At 39.0% G+C, this 15,464-nt stretch overlaps 1 protein-coding gene across 1 annotated transcript in view; it reads right to left on the bottom strand.

Moving 5' to 3' along the window:
- TSGA10 (testis specific 10) overlaps positions 1-15,464 on the bottom strand; it is a 113,586-nt gene that overhangs the window by 31,349 nt on the left and 66,773 nt on the right. Inside the window, exon 12 of the mRNA XM_090280340.1 lies at positions 8,683-8,892. Coding sequence (XP_090136466.1) covers positions 8,683-8,892 — 210 coding nt within the window. The remainder of the gene's footprint in view (positions 1-8,682; positions 8,893-15,464) is intronic.

Genomic DNA, 15,464 nt, shown 5'->3' with positions numbered 1-15,464 from the left:
TGACAGAAAATTTTGCCAACCTCATGAGAGAAAAAGTTATGCAAGTTCAGGAAGCACAGAGAGTCCCAATGAAGAGGAACCCCAAAAAACCTACTCCAAGGCATATCACAATTAAAATGGCAACATTCAAAGATAAGAGAGAACCCTAAAAGCACCAAGAGAAAAACAGCAAATAATATACAAGGGAGCTCCGATAAGGCTATCAACCGATTTCTCAACAGAAACACTACAAGCCAGAAGGGAATGGTCAAAAATATTTCAAGCAATGAAAAACAAAGGCCTACAACCAAGAATATTCTACCCAGAAAGGCTCTCATTCAAAATAGAAGGTGAAATAAGGAGTTTCACAGACAAAGGAAGACTAAAAGAATACATCCCCACCAAACCAGCATTGCAAGAGATGCTAAAGGGAATGTTTTAAGAAAAAGAAGAAAAAAAGAGGAGAGGAATACGGGTACAAAGGGAAATGAATAAATACACATCAATAATAACCTTAAATGTAAATGGATTAAATGCTCCAATTAAAAGACATAGGGTAATGAAATGGATAAGAAAACAGGACCCACATATTAGCTGCCTACAAGAAACATACCTCAAAACAAAAGATTTACACAGACTGAAAGTAAAGGGATACAAAAAAGTATTCCAAGCAAACGGACATGAAAAAAAAGCTGGTGTAGTAGTACTCATATCAGACAAAATGGATTTCAAAGCAAGGGCAATAAAAAGAGTCAAAGAAGGACATTTCATAATACTCAAGGGAACAATCCATCAAGAAGATATAACACTGATAAACATATATGCACCCAACATAGGAGCACCCAAATACATAAAGAAAATACTAGAAGACCACAATAAGGATATTAACAGTAACACACTCATAGTAGGGGACTTTAACACTCCATTATCAACAATAGACAGATCATCGAAGCAAAGAAACACCAAGGATATGCAGGCACAGAACAACACACTAAACCACATGGACTTAACTGATATATATATAGAACTTTTCACCCCAAGAAAGCAAAATATACATTCTTCTCAAGTGCACATGGACATTTTCAAAGATAGACCACATGATAGGACACAAAACAAGCCTCAACAAATTCAAGAAAATTGAAATCATATCAAGCATCTTTTCAGACCACAATGCCTTGAAACTAAAAATCAACCTCAAGAAAAAAAAATCAAAGACATCCAAACTCATGGAGAATGAATAACATGCTATTAAATAATGAATGGGTTAACAATGACATCAAAGAAGAAATCAGGGACTTCCAGCCAAGATGGAGGCTTAGACGGACACGCTAGGTCTCCCTCTACAACCAGAAAGGAATACAACTACTTCAAAACAAAGGATAACTAGAAATTCCAGAAAATAAAGCTACACGGAAGCCCAACATATGAAGTTATAAACCAGCGGTGCCATTTGGGCAGGTAAGAGTTAAAGAAGGCAAAGCTGTTTGCGGAGCGGTGGGGCGGGGCGGCGAATCAAGCCCCTGGCGTGCTCGACTCCAATCAAGCCCCTGGCGTGCCCGACTCCGGCGCTGGGGAGCAGCCGCAGCATCGCCTTGTACAGTGAGGCCCAGGGGGGCGGGAGGACGGATCCCGGTCTCCTAGCTGAATAACTGTGTGAATCCATCTTGGACCCCCGCCCCCACAGAAAGCACCACAGGGCTGCGAAATAGGTCACGCGCCGGCCGGTCGCTGATTTGTGACGCGTACGCAGGCACTGCCCCCTGTCCCCGACAGCCAGCCCGGGAAAACAAAACGCATCTGTCAAAATGAGGCAGGCAACCTTAGAAATACCGGTAACACAACTCACCAGACAGCAGATAGAGAACCTGACAGATGAACAGATAAGAAACCTGTCAGAGGCTCAGTTCTGGGCCATTGTTATCAGGTGGCTTACAGAATTCACAAAAGAGCAGGAAAAAGATATGAAAGAAGCGAAAAACTTTCATAACAAAAGGAACAAAACCACATACGAGACAGATGGTGAGGAATCCAGAGTCCATTTCAACAAACTGGAATATGGAGAAGGAACAAGCAGTCAACCAATACAGCGAGAGGAAATGGCAAGCAACAATGAGAGGATCAGAAACCTCTGGGACAGCTATAAAAGGCCCAACATAAGAATCATTGGTTTGCCAGAGAATGAGGAAGATGAACTAGAACTTGAAAAATTGAGTGAAAATATAATAAAGGAGAACTTCCCAGACTTGGGGAAGGGAATAGACTTGCAGGTCCAAGAAGCAAGGAGAGTTCCCAAGAGACTGGACCCAGGGAGAACCACTCCAAGACACATTATAATCAAAATGTCAAAAATTAAAGATAAAGAGAGAATCTTAAAAGCAGCAAGAGAGAAGAAAAGAATTATGTACAAAGGGGTCCCAATTAGACTATCAGCTGATTTCTCAAGGGAAACCCTACAGGCAAGAAGGAACTGGCAAGAAATATTCAAAGTAATGAAAATCCAAAACCTACAACCACAAATACTCTATCCAGCGAAATTGTCATTCAGAATAGAAGGACAGAGAAAGTGTTTCCAGGACAAAATAAAACTGAAAGAGTTCATTAGATCCAAACCACTGTTATATGAGAAGTTAAAGGGACTGGTTTAAAAAACAGAAGCTAGGGAGATGAAACAAAGGCAAACGAAACAGGCAACGAGAGTGGAAAAGGAACTGTGGGTAAGGGAAACATAGTGGGGGGAGGTCAACAGGGAGGGGGAGTGGGGAGAGGGAGGGAGATGATATAGGAATTGGGGATCATGGTAGGAGGGAATGGAATAGACGGAGAGAGATTGGGAGGAACTGTAAGCACAACTAATGGACATAATCTAAAAGGGGGGGACAACTGGAGGGAGGGGGCCACCGGGTGGAGGGGAGCAGAGGGAAGGGAAAGTGGCACAAATGTAATATTTTAATCAATAAAACACATTAAATCTGAAAAAAAAAAAAAAAAAGAAGAAATCAAGAAATTTCTGGAAACTAATGATAATGAACACACAAAAGCCCAAAACCTATGGGACACAGCAAAAGCAGTCCTAAGAGGGAAGTTCATAGCAATACAGGCATATCTGAAAAGGATAAAAGAATTTCAAATAAAAAATCTAACCCTACAGCTACAAGAACTAGAACAACAACAAACAAATACTAGGGCAAGAGAAAGGAAGGAAATCATCAAGATCAGAGCAGAATTAAATGACATAGAGACCAAACAAGCAATTCAAAAGATGAACAAAACTAGGAGTTGGTTCTTCGAAAAAGTAAACAAAATCGACAAGCCTTTAGCCAGGCTAATCAAGAAAAAAAGAGAGAAGACGCAAATAAACAAAATCAGAAACGAAAAAGGAGAAATCACGACTGATACCACAGTACTACAAAGGATTATAAGAAATTACTACAAACAACTGTATGGCAAGAAATTTGACAACCTAGAAGAAATGGACAAATTTCTAGAAACATATATCCTTCAAAAACTGAATCAAGAAGAAGTAGAAAGTCTCAACAGACCAATAACAAGGAAGGAAATTGAAACAGTAATCAAAAATCTCCCTGCACACAAAAACCCTGGACTGGATGACTTCACAGGCGAATTTTACAAAACATTTACGGAAGAACTAACTCCTACTCTCCTCAAACTATTCCAAAAAATTCAAGAAGAGGGAAAAATTCCAAACTATTCCTATGAAGCCAGTATTACCCTAATTCCAAAACCAGGTCAAGACACAACAAAGAAAGAAAACTACAGGCCAATATCACTGATGAACATAGATGCTAAAATCCTCAATAAAATATTGGCAAATAGGATTCAGCAATACATCAAAAAGATCATACACCACAATCAAGTGGGATTTATCCCAGAGAATGCAAGGATGGTTTAATATATGCAAATCAATAAACATAATACATGACCTAAACAAATGAAAGACAAAAATCACATGATCATATCAATAGATGCAGAAAAAGCATTTGATAACGTACAACACCCATTTATGTTGAAAACACTCAGCAAAATGGGAATAAAGGGAGCATACCTTAACATAATTAAGGTTATATATGAGAAACGTGAAGCCAGCATCATACTCAATGGACAAAAACTGAAAGCATTCCCCCTGAAATCAGGAACAAGACAAGGCTGTCCACTTTCTCCACTCCTATTCAACATAGTGTTGGAAGTCTTAGCCACAGCAATCATACAAGAAAAAGGAATAAAAGGCATCCAAATTGGGAAAGAAGAAGTAAAACTATCATTATATGCAAATAACATAATAGTATACATAGAAAACCCTATAAACTCCACTAAAAGGCTACTCGATATAATAAGTGAATTTGGCAAAATAGCAGGGTACAAAATAAGTATACAGAAATCTAAGGCATTTCTGTACACCAACAATAACATATCAGAGACAGAGACAAAAAGGAAAATACCATTTACTATCGGCAGCCATCCGTCTCGAGAGACGATGGTGTAGCTTCTTAAGAGTCTATCTGCACCGCCGAGAATGGTTGTGCAGTCCGACTCGGGAGTGACACGGTATCTGTCTCCTCCCGTGTTGAATCGACATCTTGCGATGACGCTGGAGTATCCTCTCCAGTGAAGCTGAAGCTACAGAGCCTGGGCAGGGTGATATGGAGGGTCTGCTGTTGCCCATGCAGCAGACCCCCCCTCTCTTCGCAGCTGAAGGGTCCAAGGGAAAGACGGAGTCAATACAGCTTGGTTTCAGGTGCGCCGCAGGAGTTGCCGGTGTTGACTACAACGTCAAACCGCCTTAGGGACTCCGGCTCCGGATTTTCTGTCGGGGTTTACTCCCTTAGCCTTTCCCCTGAAGAGGTATACCGCAAGGCAGCGGAGGTTTTTTGGAGTCAGAGTTTTCCTTCTCTGATGTGCCCTGACTGGAAGATCGAACCAGTGACACTTAGCTCGCAGGCCGACCATTTACTATAGCAACAAGAAAAATAAAGTACCTAGGAATAAACTTAACTAAAGTGATAAAAGACTTGTACTATGAATATTACGTAACACTGAAGAAAGAAATTAAGGAAGATACAAGTAAATGGAAGCAAATACCATGTTCTTGGTTGGGAAGAATCAACATCATCAAAATGGCCATACTACCCAAAGTAATTTACAGATTCAATGCAATCCTATTAAAATACCAATGACATATTTCACAGACCTAGAACAAATTCTCCAAAAATTCATATGGAACCAAAAAAGACCCTGAATAGCAAAAGCAATCTTGAGACAGAAGAACACAGCAGGAGTAATCACAATACCATACATCAAACAATACTACAAAGCCACTGTGATCAAAACAGTCTGGTACTGGCATAAGAACAGACATATAGATCAGTGGAACAGAACAGAGAGCCCAGAAATAAATCCAGGAATCTACAGTCAACTAATATTTAATAAGGAGGAAGGAACATAAAATGGAGTGAGAAGAGCCTCTTTAACAAATGATGCTGAGAGAACTAGACAGGGACGTGCAAAAAAATGAAACTAGACCACCAACTTACACCACACACGAGAATAAACTCAAGATGCATCAAAGACTTAACTGTAAGCCGTCACACCATAAAAGTCCTAGAGGAAAACATAGGCAGGAAAATTTCAGATATCCCACGTAACGATATTTTCACGGATACATCTCCTAAGGCAAGAGAAATAAAGGAAATAATAAACAATTGGGAGTACATCAAACTAAAGAGTTTCTGCTCAGCAAAAGAAAACATCAGCAAGATGAAAAGGAAACCAACCATATGGGAAAACATATTTGCCAATGATACCTCAGATAAAGGACTGATCTCCAAAATCTATAAAGAGCTTATACGACTCAATATCAAGAAAACAGACAACCCAATTAAAAAATGGGCAAAGGAACTGAACTAACACTTCTCCAAAGAGGACATACAGAAGGTCCATAGACACATGAAAAAATGCTCAACATCACTAGCCATCAGAGAGATGCAAATAAAAACCACAATGAGATACCTCTTTACACCAGTCAGAATGGCCATCATCAACAAATCAACAAACAACAAGTGCTGGCGAGGATGTGGAGAAATGGGAACCCTACTGCACTGTTGGTGGGAATGTAGACTGGTGCAGCCACTATGGAAAAGAGTATGGAATTACCTCAAAAAACTAAAAATGGAACTGCCTTTTGAACCAGCGACTCCACTGCTGGGATTATACCTGGAAAATCCTAAAACCCTAATTCAAAAGAACTTATGCACCCCTATGTTCATAGCAGCCCTGTTTACAATAGCTAAGTGATGGAAACAGCCTAAGTGCCCATCTGTAGATGAGTGGATCAAAAAACACTTACACAATGGAGTACTATGTAGCAGAGAGAAAGAACTCCTGCCATTTGCGACAACATGGATGGAACTAGAGAGAATTATGCTTAGTGAAATAAGCCAGGCAAAGGAAGAAAAATACCATATGATATCACCTAATACAGGAAACTAAAGAACATAAACAAACGAACTAAATAGGACAAGGAGCAGAATAACAGCCAATAGGGGGGAGGGGGAGGGAGAGAAGGGGGATAAGTGAGGGAAGGGTTTAGTCAAAGAACGTGTATGGAGGACTCATGGACATGGACAATGGGGAGGAATATCATTGTAGGAGAAGGGGTGGGCTGGGTGGGGGGAGCAATGGGGGAAAAATGGGACAACTGTATTGTCCTTTACAAGATTACAAAGGGTCCTAATATTTGAGGGGGGGGATAGTTAATTTTTACGAACCAGGGGTATGGACTTGGGGGGGGATTGCTGGGGGAGGGGGGTGCTGGGTGGAGGGGAGCAAGGGGGAGAAAATTGGAACTGTTGTAACAATATAATCAATAAAAAACATTAAAAAAAAAAAAGAAAAATCAAAATATAAAATTAAAAAAAAAAAAAGAATACTACTCAGCCATAAGAAAAGATGTAGTACTGCCATTTGCAACAACATGGATGAACTTTGAGAATATCATGCTAAGTTAAATAAGTCAGACAGAAAAAGTCAAGAATCATATAATTTCACTCATTTGTGGGATATAAAACTGAAAGCAAAAAATGAACAAACAAGAAAAACAAACAAAAACTCATAAAACACAGAAAACAGTATGGTGGCTACCAGAGGGAGGTGGTTGGGGGAATAGTGAAGGGTAAAGGGGGTCAAATATATTGTGACACAGGAAGGTTTGACTTTGGGTGATAGGCACACAATGCAATATATAACTACCACATTAGAACTGTACACTTGAAACATATAATTTTATTAACCAATGTCACTCCAATAAATTTTTTAAAAGTATTTGTGCCCCTTATGTGCATAGTACAGCTAACGAAATACAAAGTCCTTTCCCCTTGAAATCATAGCTTATTATGGGAATAAACATGTATACATAAATAACTAAATTTCAAGGCAAAAAAAATTTATGTCAAGAGTGTTTTAAAATACAATGAGAATTAGCCTGGCCACTTAACATCCATTAGAATAGCTATTATTAAAAAAAAAAACCCTAAAACTAAAAAATAACAAGTGTTTCAGTTATCACAACATGTATTGCTTTTCTAATTTGTAAACAGTAAAAATTGTTTTTAAAGAAAAAATTAAGGACATATTATTTGAATTTTTCCAGTATCCATTCATGAGTTACTTTCATCATTAAAATGTTCTTGCTAAATTAAAAAATAATTTAAGGAAGAGTCTGGCAATACTGGCATATACTTCATGAACTAAATATTAATAGTGGGTTCTTATAGAAAACAGCTAGATACGTGGTTCTCAAATGCAACATATCCTCCTAACAAACAGTAGACTAACAAAACTAAAATTTCAACAGGATCTGATAATAATAGAAAGGTAAACATGACCAAAATTTGTTGATACTTCAATTACACTCTGCAACTTGTATACATATCCTTTTAGGATCTCGGTTCCATCTATGTCTCCAGATGCATCTCCAGCCATTTTCACCCGTGCATGCTACACTGGCCATTGAAAATTACTTACTATTCATTCAATAAGTTATTTTTACCTCCATAGGGAATGCCCTATGTTACTGTTCCCACTGAATGAACCGGCCTCATCTCTCTGTACTCATTAATACATCCTTGTAAACTCCTCCTTGACACACACAGGCTGAACAGAAACTCCCTCTCTAAAACCTTGAGTATTTCTTATTTGTAAAACATTCATCCTAAATTATTTGTATGTCAATACTTAAAGGTCTTTGAGGGCAGTAACCTGTATCTTTTGAACATTATATTTACAGTGCCAAGTGTGATGTCAGGAACTAGGTAGATATAATCAACTGAATTAGTTTAAAAGAACCCAATTAGTAAATAAATTTAACTTAAAAGAATGTCATTAAAGTTATAATTTAGCTAGATAAACCTCAACCCATGGCTCTTTGCTGATTGGTATATAAATGTGTTTTATAATTTTTCCTGCCAAAAGTAAATATAAATTTAATACTCAAAGGAAGATTTCTGTCACACACTTGAATTGTTGGAGTACAGCTGTCAAATTAATTTCTTGGACTTAAATTACAAAACTAAGGTGAAAGACAGGGCTCAATGTAATATATTATTAAAAAGAAGAACTTCTTTTTCTAAACTTGTAGTAATTGTATGGTAATAGAAATATAAAAAAATCATTTTTAAATGCATTACATACCATTTCAATTTCCTGATCTTTCGCAATCAGCTGTCGATTAAGAAGCTCCTTCTTTGAGTCAAGTTTAATACAAAGTTCCCTTGTGGAAGACAAGTCTGCAAGAGCAGACACTTTTTCAAACTGAACCTTCTGAAGCTCTGCTTCCATCTTAACAAGAGATTTATTTAAGGTACAAATCTGGGACTTGTAAGACCTTTCTGCATTTAAGTGCTGCAAAAATAAAATAATTTTTTTAACTTGGAAAAAACTACAACATTGAACACAAAATGGGGCAAATTTTTAAACAAAGGTAGACTTATAAGAAAATTTAGATGATATAGGTAGTAATATTTGTATAAAACACTCTGGGAAACATAAATTTGGGTATCAAACTTCTATACATAAAATCCATGAGTAAGGTGGTCAAGTGGTCATATTTGAAAAACAACTTTTCCCACTTAAAAGTCTCAGCACCAAAGCTGGTTAAGATATACACATTTGGTCTATATTTGCCACAGTTTCAATTATTCTACGATATAAATATTATCATTGTCTTTAACAACAAAGTGAAAAACAAAACATAAGCCACTATTTCACCCACAATACCTATTTTCCAATCCCTGAAAGCCATGTTGATATCGGCCATAATATCGTAAAACGAGGACTGATAACTCTCTAGCACTTACTATACCCAAGGGAAAAATACTTTGGGCAAGTATAAATTAATACATCCACTTTTTGAGTAATAAGAGTATGTTTTAAAAATGGTAATATGAGATTGAAGTTATATAAACATTTTCAATCCTTCAAGATAATCTCCTCCCCTTTTTTTTCCAGAAAAAAAGGTGTCTTATGTCAGTACACTACCACCTACAGAGAAGTATTTGCTATTGTGTGAAGATAACAGAACTGAGAGGCAAGTAAAGACTTTTTCTGCCTTTTACAAGTACAAAGCACAAAAAAAAATTGCTCCTGGGAGAAATTATTTGACCACAATTCACTCTTACATTTCTCCTTCCCTTCCTTCCTCACTCTATTTCTCACTTGTTCTTTAAATAATCTGTAATCCATAGTTTTACCCACCTACCCATCTAACCATCCAGTCTATACTTATTGAGCATATTCTATGTTCCAGTCAATGTGCCTAGAGGCATATCCAATGGTGTGGAAAATGGTCTCTGCTCTCATAAAACTTTCAACTGTGGGTGAGTCATACACCAATCAAATAATCATACAGATGAGTATATTAATACATATTTAGCAAATATTTCTAGAGAAAAACAAAGTGTATAAAAATGAAAACTGACCTAAATTGAGAATCAGGGAAGTCAGGAAAGGCTTTTCTGAGCAAATGACAGTTGAGCTGATGAGATTTGAAAGGTGAATAGATATATACAGTGCGTATTGGGGAGAACATCTTTTCAAGTCAGGAATGCTAACTGCAAAGCTTTGGAGGGTGTGTGGGGGGAGGGAAAATGACATGCTCCAAGAAGAGAGAGAAGGCTGGTATGGGTGGAGCTCATATCACAGTAAAGAGTGATAGAGAATGCAATTGAAAAGGTGTACAAAACTTACAAGACAGAATCCTAGTCAGTGGGTTAAAAATTAGGTCTTTATCCACTGAAAGGTCTAAAAGAGGGAGGTGATGTGATCAGTTTTGTGTTTTGGAAAAATCACTCTGTATGTTTCAGTTTCTAGTAAGAGAGTTGATTAAGAGGAAGACCTTCTCTTAAAGGCTAAGATAAAAATAGAACAAAACATATTTTTGTAATTCATAGATGAGCTTGCAAAAAAGAAAGAAAATTTCTCCCATGCCAAAAACAAAGAGAAAACAAAGCCAGAGCAGGAAGCATAAGAACAAACCAGAAGATAAGAATTGGGTAGAGACTTCCGGCCAAGATGGAGGTGTAGACAGATATGCTGCGTCTCCATCCACAACGAAGAATGAATACACCTCAAAAATAGAAACAACCAGAAGTTCCAGAAAATCAAACTGCATGAAAGTCCAACAAACAAAGATATAAAGAAGAAATACTCATCCAGACAGGTAGGAGGGGTGGAGCCTGGGCAGAGAGGACATGGTGTGGTGGTGGCAGCAGCAGCGGCAGCAGTGACAGGCTGGTGGAAAGTGCAGTTACAAGTTTTAAAAAGTCAGGAGGGACACCTGGAGAACGTTCCCAGCTTCTCACTAGACCGAGCAGTTCACAATCCCAGCACGGGGAAAAATCAAGCCTCATTGCTTTTGACTGTGCAGACCAGTGGGGGTCGGGATGGAGGCAGAAACTGCCAGTCTCTCAGCAGAGTTCACTTGTTTAAAGGGCCCCCACAGACCTAGAACATCCACAGACCCATCCACTCTGGGAACAACGGCCAGGGCAGCAGCTAGAGAGGCACCAGCCCCATATGGAAATGGGAGAAGTGCCTAGAAAAGGGGCGAGTGTTGGGTAAGCGGCATTGTTTTTCTCAGACCCTCCCCCACTTAAGAGTGCCAAAATGTGGTGAAATGGGTCGCTCTATATAGACGAATCCCTAAGACTCCGCCCCTTATAACGTAACAGGAGTGACAGCTCTACCTAAGACACAGAGGCAAACACACACAGGAGACTTCCGGCCAAGATGCAGGCCTAGACTGACACGGTGCGTCTCACTCCATAACTAAGAAGAAATACAACTACCACAAAACCAGAAATAGCCAGAAGTTCCAGAAAATAAATGGAAGTCCAATGTATGAAGTTATAAAGAAGTGCTGCTTCTCTGGATGGGTAGGAGAGGTGACGCTAGGGTGGAGAGGTTGAACTGTGCTGTCGGCAGCAACAGCGGCATTGGCGGTGGGACAGTGGTAAGTACAGCCACCCATATTTAAGGGATGGTGAGAAGTGCCTGGGGAGCACCCCCGGCTGCAGACCAGACATGTCAGCTTGCAATTTTAAAGCCGGGGAAGGCAGACCTCCTTTGCTTTGGACCATGAGGCCTGGAGAGGGTGGGGACAGAGAAGGAGGCTACTGGTCTCTCAGCAGAGTGAAGAGCAGGAATCCATCTTGGACCCTCACCCCCGCAGAAAACGCCACAGCGTGGTGAGTAGGGTTGCCTGGTTGTGAAGAGTATAAGGGGCTCTGCCCACTATAGCATAGGAGGTGTGACAGCCCCACCCAGGAAGCACAGATCATGATAGAGAGCCTGGTGATGCAGCTGACCAGACAGCAAATATCTAATCTAATGGACCAGTAGATAGATCACGTTTCTGAGGCACAGTTCAGAGCTTTGGTTATAAAAATGCTTACAGACCTAACAATAGATCTTAAACAATATGAGGAAGGAATGAAGGCTAGTCCTGCTGAAATGAACAAAAACACATACAAAACTAGTGGTGAGGGCAAGAAAACCAGGTATCAAATCAACAAATCAGAACATAGGGAGGAACAAACAGTCAACCAGTGCAGAAAGAGGAAACAAGAAGTGAGGAAAATTGAGGAGAGGCTCAGAAACTTATCAGACAGCTATAAGCGGACCAACATCTGAATCATAGGTCTGCCAGAAGGTGAAGAAAAAGAACTAGAAATTAAAAAATTATGTGAAAAAATAATGAAGCAGAACTTTCCTAACTTGGGGAAGGAAATGGACTTACAGGTCCAGGAAGCACAGAGAGTTCCAAAAAAATTGGACCCAGGGAGAACCACACCAAGACACATTATAATCAAAATGTCAAAAATTAAAGATAAAGAGAGAATCTTAAAAGCAGCAAGGGAGAAGAGAATTACATAGAAAGGGGTCCCAATAAGACTATCAACTGATTTCTCAAAAGAAACTCTGCAGGCAAGAAGGGGCTGGCAAGAAATATTCAAAGTATTGATAAGCAAATACCTACAACCACGATTACTCTATTCAGCGAAGCTGTCATTCAGAATAGAAGGGCAGAGAAAGTGCTTCCAGGACAAAGGAAAACTGAAGGAGTTCATCAGATCCAAACCACTGTTATATGAAATGTTAAAGGGACTTGTTTAGGAGAAAGAGGATCAAAACTATAAACATTAAAATGAAAACTGTATCACAACAACCAACAACAGAAGCTAGGGAACCAAAACAAAGGCAAACTAAGTGGGCAACGAGAGTGAGAAAAGAATTATAGGTATGGGGAACATTATGGGGGAGGTCAGCAGGGAGGGGGAAGTGGGGAAAGGGAGGGAGATGGTACAGGAATTAAGAAGCATAGTAGGAGGGAGTGAAGTAGACAGGAAGATGTTGAGAAGAACTATATGCACAACCAATGGGCATGGACTAAGGGGGGGGGACAACTGGAAGGAGGGGTGTCACTGGGTAGAGGGGAACAAAGGGAATAGAAATTGGGACACCTGTAACAGCATAATCAATAAAGCATATTTTAAAAATTCAAAAAAAATTGGGGTAGAAAGAGCCACTAACAGTGAATGGCTTATGTCTCAACATTCAAGCAAGGATAGAAGAAAAGAATTTAGGATTAATAGAGAGTTGGAACTGAGACCTCTACATTTTTGGACCCTTGAGAGGAGGCTCCAGGGTGGGGGGAACACATTCACTCAACTGCACGGAGATACAAACAAGAATTGATCCTGACATAGTCTCTGAATATGAAAAAAAATGTCTTCTGTAAGAAATTGAAACCTCAGTAGGTCTGACTTCACTCAGTTTTGAAGTCAGACTTTATATTATCCATCTGAAATTATAAACATCAACATAAAGTTTGTCCCTTTATAGAAGCACACCCATGTCCCTGGCCATACAAGATTCTATAGGGGGGAAAAAGTCCTTCTCATGGGGAACTTACAGTCAAATAGAGGAGAACGCAAGCCACCATGAATGAGTGAGAGGTAGAGTAACATAACACATTGCAGAATCATACTTTTAGAATTTCAAATTATTGAACAAAGTAGTTTAGAAGTCATGGAAAAATATGCCTGAAAAATTTAAAGACACTAAAAAAATTGAAAAGAATACATATATGAAAAAGAATCAAACAGAACTTCTAGAAAGAAAGAAAAAGTAGTCACAAAGATGAAAAATTAACAAATGCATCAAAGAATCGACTAGTACACCTTAAGAAGGAAGAATGAACTAGAAGACAGATCACAGCACAGAGAGATAAACATATGAAAACTATGATACAAATATTAATAAACATTTGGGCCAGGAGAGCCAAAAAGAATATTATAGAAGTTAAAGGAGACAGTAGAGTAAATTTGGAGGCAGTAATATTCAAAGAAATAACACCTGAGAATTTTCCAGACCAATAAGATGAGGCTGAGCTGCATCCAATGCCCTGGCTCGGTTGGAAACTACTCTGTCCAGCAGAGGTTTCACGACCACAGTGGAGAGACTTACCCAGGACACTGTGTTTTGTCTTGGGAGAAAAAGGAGGTGGCTGTTCCCTCTAGTGGAGAAAGCGCAAGATCCCTGTCCCTCATGCTTTTTATTGAGAAGGGTACACATAGGAGATTCAAGGTCAAAATTCATAAGTCATCAATAGCTTCTAGGCACCTGAACTATAGTTGACAGTTATATATTACAAGTATCAATATAGATGGCACAGTGACCAGTCTGTGTCAGGATCTATTAAACATCTTGATGCCACACTGGCATTAGGTGCAAGGTTTCATACATTCCTTGCTAGAGAATGTTTATAGTTAACTAAGAGGTAATAAAAGAAAAACAAGCTCCAAGGCATAATAAGCATTCTTTAAATCCAATTCCCATGAAAACCCTCTGAGAGGCCTTAGGTCCTGTCTCCTGCACAGCCTTCCAGTGTTCTGTTGAGACTTAGAGACTTCCCAAGGTGGGGGAAGCCTGGCTCACGGCTGGGGCTACAGTTCCCAAAACCACAAGGAGCGGTTCCCCACAATAAAAGGCATGGTTACTCTGAAGAAAAAGTGCAACAAAATCAAAGACTCCCCTCCCCCAAAATATACCCATACTTAGATATATTATAGTGTGACTACATATAAAGAAAAAGAGAATACCTTAAAAGGAACCAATGACAAAAGACAGGCTTACAAAGAATGATAATTACAATGAGAACAGACTTCTGAACAAAAAAAAAAGACAATTATTTTAACATTATCAAGGGAAATAAACTCTCAACCTGGAATTCTATATTCAGCTAAACTCATATAAAAGAATGAAGGTAAAATAAAGCCATTTTCAGACAAAGATTGAGAAAATTACCTCACAGATCAAAGAAAGTTTGAAGAAAGGAAAATAAATTTAGAAGTAAGAAACAGAACGTAAGAAGCCATGATGAATGAAGAATTTTGTAAACATGTGGGTGGATACAAATAAGCATTGACTGAAAGAATATATTATGCTTAGTGAAATAAGCCAGGTGACAAAAAACAAATGCCATATGATCTCACCTAATACAGGAGCCTAATGAACAAAACAAACAAGCAAAATAGAAACAGAGGCATAGAAACAAGGACTAGACTGACAATGACCAGCAAGGTGGGGGGAGAGGGAAAAGGGGGGAAAGAAGGAGGAGGGTTTAGTCAAGGAACTAGTATAAATGACCCATCGACATGGACAATAGGGTGGGGATTGACTGTGGGAGAGGGAGGGGGTGGGTGGGGCAGGGGAGAGCAATGCAGGGAAAATGGGACAGCTGTAATAGAAAAAAGCAAAAGAAAGAAAGAAATTATTTACTTTTAAAGATTTAAAACAACAGAGTGAAACTAAATTAGTTATGACAATATCATAAAAGATTGGCGTGTGAGTGTGTATGAGAGAATAAAAGAGAGCAAACATGTACTAGTATGCAGGGTGTTGTACTCAATTTT

The sequence above is a fragment of the Furipterus horrens genome, unplaced genomic scaffold (assembly GCF_987537825.1).
Source record: "Furipterus horrens unplaced genomic scaffold, mFurHor1.1.pri manual_scaffold_6, whole genome shotgun sequence".
Lineage (NCBI taxonomy): Eukaryota > Metazoa > Chordata > Mammalia > Chiroptera > Furipteridae > Furipterus > Furipterus horrens.
The sequence above is the reverse complement of the archived record's forward strand: the minus strand, read 5'-3'. Positions and strand labels throughout refer to the sequence as shown.